Raw genomic sequence first — 7,198 nt, 5'->3', positions numbered from 1 at the left:
ACTGTTGAGTCAATAAGTTATGCGTCAYTATGGACATCACATCACAGCAGTACAGTGCAGAGTGACGTATGGTTTCTGTACAGTGTTTCTCAGTTTCCTGTCATTGTGKGCTCTACAGTACAGTAGTACAGAGCAGAGTCTCTCACTTCAACAGAGGAGATCTCAAGATCTGTACAGGTCTTCTCTTTGTTCAGTTTAACAGTGAGGTGAGAGTATGGATGTTTAGCTCTCACTACAGTCCTAGAGGCATGGRGGATGAAGAGGAGGAATTGGGGAGCTGAACCTGGATACTGTTTATASCACAGTACACTGCATGCTGAGGAGTAGTTGCAGGAAAGCTGAACATTACTAATCTCCTCTCCATACACTTGGTTTGGCTGCATGGTCTGAAGAAAACTGYCACCTGCTAATGTGAGGAGGTGATGGATAAATCACAAGGTAGATGTATTTGAAATTCGGAAAAATCTTGGTGTTTACTCAAAAAACCAATAATACAGACAAACTATATATTATCCTAAAGAAATGTGTTAAAAGAATTACAGGAATAAGTAATTTACTAACTAGTCAGTGAAGAAMGTAAAATAATTGCGTAGCACATGAWTACTTTTTTTAACCTACAGTTGTAAACACCATCCTTTCCCTAAAATAAGCATAAGAGGAGTTTATCATGAGCTGTCAGGTTTTTGTACAGTGTTTCTCAATTTCCTGTCACTGTGGGCTGCAAGGCGCAGTAGTACAGAGCAGAGTCTTTTACATCAGCAGAGGAGATCTCCAGATCCACGCSGGTTCTCTCCTTATTCAGTTTAATAGACAGATGTGGGTATGGAGGAGTAGCGTTCACTACAGAGGGGATTGAGGTGACTGTAGTGAGGAGAAGGAATTTGGGAGCTGATCCGGGATACTGACGATACCATTGGAGGTTGTATGGTGAACCAGAGTAGTTGCAAGACAGTGTAACAAAGCCTCCTTTGTCACCATGCATTATCTTTGCGATTGGTTGAATTTCATCCTGGTAACTGACACCTGAAAAAGAGATTGAATCTCAGTACTGGATTCTGTWCATGTTTAAGGTAGTTGAATAAATCCATCTCCACCATCATTATTTACTAACGTTTCGAACTGCAGCTCACTATCAGTGTTACTCTTTCATTTTGAACCTTGATTAAAGAGTGGCTATAATGAACATTGAGAAAACTCACCAACAAGTGCAGAAATGAATAAMAGTGGATAGAGGAACATGATGGTTGAAGTTCAGAAGCTCACTCAGTAACTCTGATGTACCACTCCCCTGTGACAGACTAAATTATATCCCCCTGAGGTCTGCTTAGTTTAGCTCCTCCTCTTGAATAGATAGCAGTTTTTGAACAGTGTCGGCAGGTTTCCTGTCASTGTGGGCTCCAGAGCACAGTAGTGGAACAGTAGTACAGAGCAGAGTCTGTCACTWCAGCAGAGGAGATCTCCAGATCCACACGCGTTCTCTCATCGTTCAGTTTAACAGCCATTCTTGGGTATGGAGGAGTAGCTTCCACTACACGTGGAGTTGCAGTGTATGTGAGGAGGAGGAGGAATTGGGGTGCTGATCCAGGGTACTGTCTGTACCACTGGAGATTATTAGCCTTTACAGTATAGTTACAGGAGATCTTAACTCTGCTACCCTCTAAATAATACTCCTCAGGACTGGTTGGAGTAATATCATCCTCTAAAGTATCACCTAAAAGGGCTGAAATCAGTAGATATAACAGAGTAGCATCATGGTCTATGTTACAGATCAGACATACATGTGTTATTTAGAAAACAGCAAAGTCAAAACACTGCTATGACTTTGAAATGATAAGTAGGCATATACAATGTTTCTCCTCCTCTTGACATGGTTCTTAAACACCCCCACCAGGTTTCCTGTCAAAAAGAAAAACCTTGAGATGCACCATCTCCTGTAGGTCATGTCATGTGCTTATAGAATGTGTCAGGTTAGGTTTTTGTACAGCGTTTGAAGTTTCCTTTCACTGTGGGTGTCACGCCCTGACCTTAGTATTCTTTGTTTTCTTTATTATTTTGGTTAGGTCAGGGTGTGACATGGGTGATTATATGTTTTTGTCCTGTCTAGGGTTTTTGTATGTTGATGGGGTTGTAACCAGTCTAGGGTTTTTTTGTATGTCTATGGTTGCCTAGATTGGTTCTCAATTAGAGGCAGCTGTTTATCGTTGTCTCTGATTGGAACCATATTTAGGCACGCCATATTCCTTGAGTAATTTGTGGGTGATTATCTATGTCTATGTTTAGTTGCTTGTGTCAGCACTATGAATTATATAGCTTCACGTTCGTTTTGTTGTTTTTGTAAAGTTCATTCCGTGTTCTTTCTTTATTAAAAGAGATGCATTCAAATCACGCTGGGCTTTGGTCTCATCGCTATAACGAACGTTGACAGTGGGCGTCAGTGCACAGTAGTACATAGCAGAGTCTTTCTCTTTAGCAGAGGAGATCTCCAGATCCACACGGTTCTTCTCAACATTTAGTTTGACTGACAGTCGAGGATCCAGACTTGGTGCCCGTGATGGAGACCCAACACCATGCAGGACAAGCAGGATATACTGAGGAGGTGATCCAGGGTCTTGGAGATACCATTGAAGAGAGACTGCAGATTAGTAGATGCATGAAAGTGTAATATTGCTACCTGCTGGAGCATACACCTCCTCTCTGATTGGCTCAATGGTCTGACTTTTACTGTCACCTGCAAGAGATGCAAAAAAAAATATTATTCTATTATACTCTGTTATAGATTTATTTTCAACGCATCCACACTTAGTTTACATTCAACATAACACCAATAAAAATTGTCAGATTATAGATTACTTACATGCAACTTCTAAAAGCTAAATAAATATGGGATTGACATTGTGGCTGAAACTGGAAGTTAAAATAATAACACACAGCACAGCAAGATTTGTGTATACTAAAAAAAACATCCTTCTCCTTCTATTTTGAATGGACCATCTCTTCTCAAACGGACTTTAGACCGTCGCTGGAGACTCCGGACTGACTCCGCACAGCCCTCCATGTGCTCGCCAGAGGTAGCCTGACAGCCATTAGGTACCGAGAGAATCCTCAGACCCCTTGTGAGACCATATGCCTGACCACATGCACATTTGTGGCCTGCTGGAGGTCATTTGCAGGGCTCTGGCAGTGCTCCTCTTGCCACAAAGGCGGAGGTAGCGGTCCTGCTGCTGGGTTGTTGCCTCCTACGGCCTCCTCCACGTCTCCTGATGTACTGGCCTGTCTCCTGGTAGTGCCTCCATGCTCTGGACACTACGCTGACAGACACAGTAAACCTTCTGCCACAGCTCGCATTGATGTGCCATCCTGGATGAGCTGCACTACCTGAGCCACTTGTGTGGGTTTGTAGACTCCGTCTCATGCTACCACTAGAGTGAAAGCACGCCAGCATTCAAAAGTGACAAAAAAACATCAGCCAGGAAGCATAGGCACTGAGAAGTGCTGTGGTCACCACCTGCAGAACCACTCCTTTATTGGGGGTGTCTTGCTAATTGCCTATAATTTCCACCTTTTGTCTATTCCATTTGCACAACAGCATGTGAAATGTATTGTCAATCCAGTGTTGCTTCCTAAGTGGACAGTTTGATTTCACAGAAGTGTGATTGACTTGCAGTTACATGTGTTGTTTAAGTGTTCCCTTTATTTTTGAGCAGTGTATATTTTTGAAAAGGTACAGTTATGTTATTATAATTCAGGTATAAACACTCATGAGCAGGTATTCCCAAACTGGGGTACTACAGAGCAGTATTCCCCCAGGGTTACGCGCAATGCCGTCAGTGGTACGCCAAATAAAAATGTCATTCACATTACAAAAATATATATATACTGTACATATTATTTTTGTATTTCTTTTTTCTTTTTTTTTGTGTTCATATTTTCAAACAGTCCATTTATATTTTCCAACGGGGCTATACATTTTTACTCGCCTGAGTAGCCTCGTTTCACTGCCAAAATTTAAACCTGTTGGGCTGCAAGCCCGAGGTCGGTACACTTATGACAACATCCAGCTCAAGTGCAGGGCGCGAAATTCAAAACTATTTTTTTTTTTTATATTTAACTTTCACACATTAACAAGTCCAATACAGCATTTGAAAGATAAACATCTTGTGAATCCAGCCAACGTGTCCAATTTTAAAATGTTTTACAGCGAAAACACCACGTATATTTATGTTAGTTCACCACCAAATACAAAAGAGGACAGACATTTTTCACAGCACAGGTAGCATGCACAAAGCCAACCTAACTAACCAAGATCCAACCAACAAACCTAGAAACAACTTCATCAGATGACAGTCCTATAACATGTTACACAATAAATCTATGTTTTGTTTGAAAAATGTGCATATTTGAGCTATAAATCAGTTTTACATTGATGCTACCATCATAGCTACAGTCAGAAATAGCACGGGAGTAGCCAGAGTAAATACAGACACCAACGTCAACTACCTAATTACTCATCATAAAACATTTCATAAAATATATGGTGTATAGCAAATGAAAGACAAAGATCTTGTGAATACAGCCAATATTTCTGATTTTTTAAGTGTTTTACAGCGAAACACAATATATCGTTATATTAGCCTTAGCTGCAATAGCTAACACACAACAGCATTGATTCCAAGTAATCGGTAGCGATAGCACAGTTCGACAGATATATGAAATAGCATCCCAAATTGGGTCCTTATCTTTGTTGATCTTCCATCAGAATGTTGTACAAGGGGTCCTTTGTCCAGAACCGTCTTTGTTTGGATCCAGAACGAACTATTTCCCTCTTGAATTAGCAAGCACACTGGCCGTGCGGCGCTAACCTCTCCTTCTTGAACAAATTCTTCCAACGCATCACGTCTAAAGTCCCGAATAAATTTCAATAATATAATTAAACTATATTGACAAAACATACTTTAGGATGATATTGTGACATGTATCAAATAAAATCTAAGCCGGAGATCATATTCACCCATAACGACGGTTTTCCAGGAGGCGTTTCCAGGTCCAACTTCGCGCCTTCGAAAAAAAGAATAATGGCGGACCTCTCATTCCAAGAGGATGTATTCAATCCCAGAACAAGATAATCAAGTCATTTCTGCTAATCAAGTCAGTTTTACGGAAAAAGCTTTACGGAAAAAGCAAACCATGCAATCATCTGAGTACGACGCTCAGACAACAAATCAACCCAAAGAGATATCCGCCATTTTGGAGTGCTCCTCAGTCCCAGTTGCTAATATATGCATAGTGTTATTAGTATTGGATAGAAAACACTTTGAAGTTTCTAAAACTGTTTGAATGATGTCTGTGAGTATAACAGAACTCATATGGCAGGCAAAAACCTGAGAAAAAAATTCAACCAGGAAGTGAGAAATCTGAGGTTTGTAGGTTTTCAACTCATCGCCTATCAAATACACAGTGGGATATGGGGTCATGTTGCACTTCCTACGCCTTCCACTAGATGTCAACAGTCTKTAGAACCTTGTCTGATGCTTCTACTGTGAAGTGGGGCCGAAGGAGACAGGAATGAGTAAGGTCTATCATGAGCTGACCATGCTCTGACCATGCGCGTTCACATGCGAGGGAGCTCTGTTCCATCACACTTCTGAAGACAATGGAATTCTCCAGTTGGAACGTTATTGAAGATTTATGTTAAAGACATCCTAATGATTGATTCAATACATAGTTTGACATGTTTCTACTGACTGTTACGGAACTTTTTGACATTTCCTCTGCTTTAGTGAACGCGCTTCCTGACTTTGGATTTGTTTACCAAACACGCTTACAAAAATAGCTATTTGGACATAAATTATGGACATTACCGAACAAAACGAACATTTTTTGTCGAAGTGGGAGTCCTGGGAGTGCATTCCGACAAAGATCAGCAAAGGTAAGTGAAGATTTATAATGCTATTTATGAGTTTTGTTGACTGCACAATTTGGCGGGTAACTGTAAGGCTGCCTTTTGTGGCTGAACGCTGTTCTCAGATTATTGAATATTCTGCTTTTGCCGTAAAGCTTTTTGAAATCTGACACAGCGGTTGCATTAACCTTTCACGAGTCACAAACCCGGATCCGGGATCCCCCCCATCAAAAAAGCTGACTAGCATAGCCTAGCCTAAAGCGACAGGGATATCATATAATCAAATGTTCATGAAATCACAAGTCCAAGACACCAAATGAAAGATACAGATCTTGTGAATCCAGCCATCATTTCCGATTTTTTAAATGTTTTACAGGGAAGACAAAATATGTATTTCTATTAGCTAACCACGATAGCAAAAGACACAACTTTTTTTTGTCCACCATTTTTTTACTCCATCAGTAGCTATCACTAATTCGACTAAATAAAGANTCTACAGTGGTTCCTCAATTAAAAGTTTTGAGATTATGCCCCTTCAGTTTGCTGCTTCAGTGTCTTTAGATATTTTTGTCAGATGTTACTATGGAATACTGAAGTATAATTACAAACATTTCATAAGTGGCAAAGGCTTTTATTGACAATTACATGAAGTTGATGCAAAGAGTCAATATTTGCAGTATTGACCCTTCTTTTTCAAGACCTCTGCAATCCGCCCTGGCATGCTGTCAATTAACTTCTGGACCACATCCTGACTGATGGCAGCCCATTCTTGCATAACCTCTCTTGGGCACGTGAGAAGGTAGCGTCCCACCTCTTCAAAAGTCAGTGAAACTGCTGGCCGCCAAATTCAAATACAGAAATACTCATTATAAAAATTCAGAAAAAAAAACATATTTTACATAGGTTTAAAGATTAACTTCTTGTGAATCAAACCACGGTGTCAGATTTTAAAAATGCTTTACAGCGAAAGCATACCTTACGATTATGAGAACATAGCTCACTAGACAAATCATTACAAACAGTAGCCAGCCAGATAGAACAGTAACACAATTTAGAAATAGAGATAAAATGAATCCCTTACTTTTGATGATCTTCATATGGTTGCACTCAGCAGACAATCATTTACTCAATAAATGTTCCTTTTGTTCGATAAAGTCTCTTTATACCCAAAAACCTCAGTTTTGTTCGAGCGTTTTCTTCAGTAATCCACAGGCTCAAACTCAGTCCAAACAGGAAGACAAAAAAATCCAAATTGTATCCGTAAAGTTCAGAGAAACATGTCAAACGATGTTTATATTC

The 7,198-nt window shown here is 40.1% G+C and overlaps 1 protein-coding gene across 1 annotated transcript; it reads right to left on the bottom strand.

Annotated features, from left to right (window-relative positions):
* Positions 1–613: 613 nt before the first annotated feature.
* On the bottom strand, positions 614–3,055 carry LOC139024788 (uncharacterized). The gene is made up of 6 exons (XM_070439724.1): positions 3,008–3,055; positions 2,672–2,728; positions 2,387–2,588; positions 1,407–1,711; positions 1,200–1,251; positions 614–1,023 (listed from the first exon to the last, which is right to left on the bottom strand). Exons 1-6 carry the CDS (start codon positions 3,053–3,055, stop codon positions 698–700), a joined length of 990 nt encoding a protein of 329 aa, XP_070295825.1. The 3' UTR covers positions 614–697.
* Between the last annotated feature and the right edge of the window lie 4,143 nt (positions 3,056–7,198).

This window comes from Salvelinus sp. IW2-2015, unplaced genomic scaffold (assembly GCF_002910315.2).
Source record: "Salvelinus sp. IW2-2015 unplaced genomic scaffold, ASM291031v2 Un_scaffold1878, whole genome shotgun sequence".
NCBI lineage: Eukaryota > Metazoa > Chordata > Actinopteri > Salmoniformes > Salmonidae > Salvelinus > Salvelinus sp. IW2-2015.
This window is presented reverse-complemented; position numbering and strand designations above follow the sequence as displayed.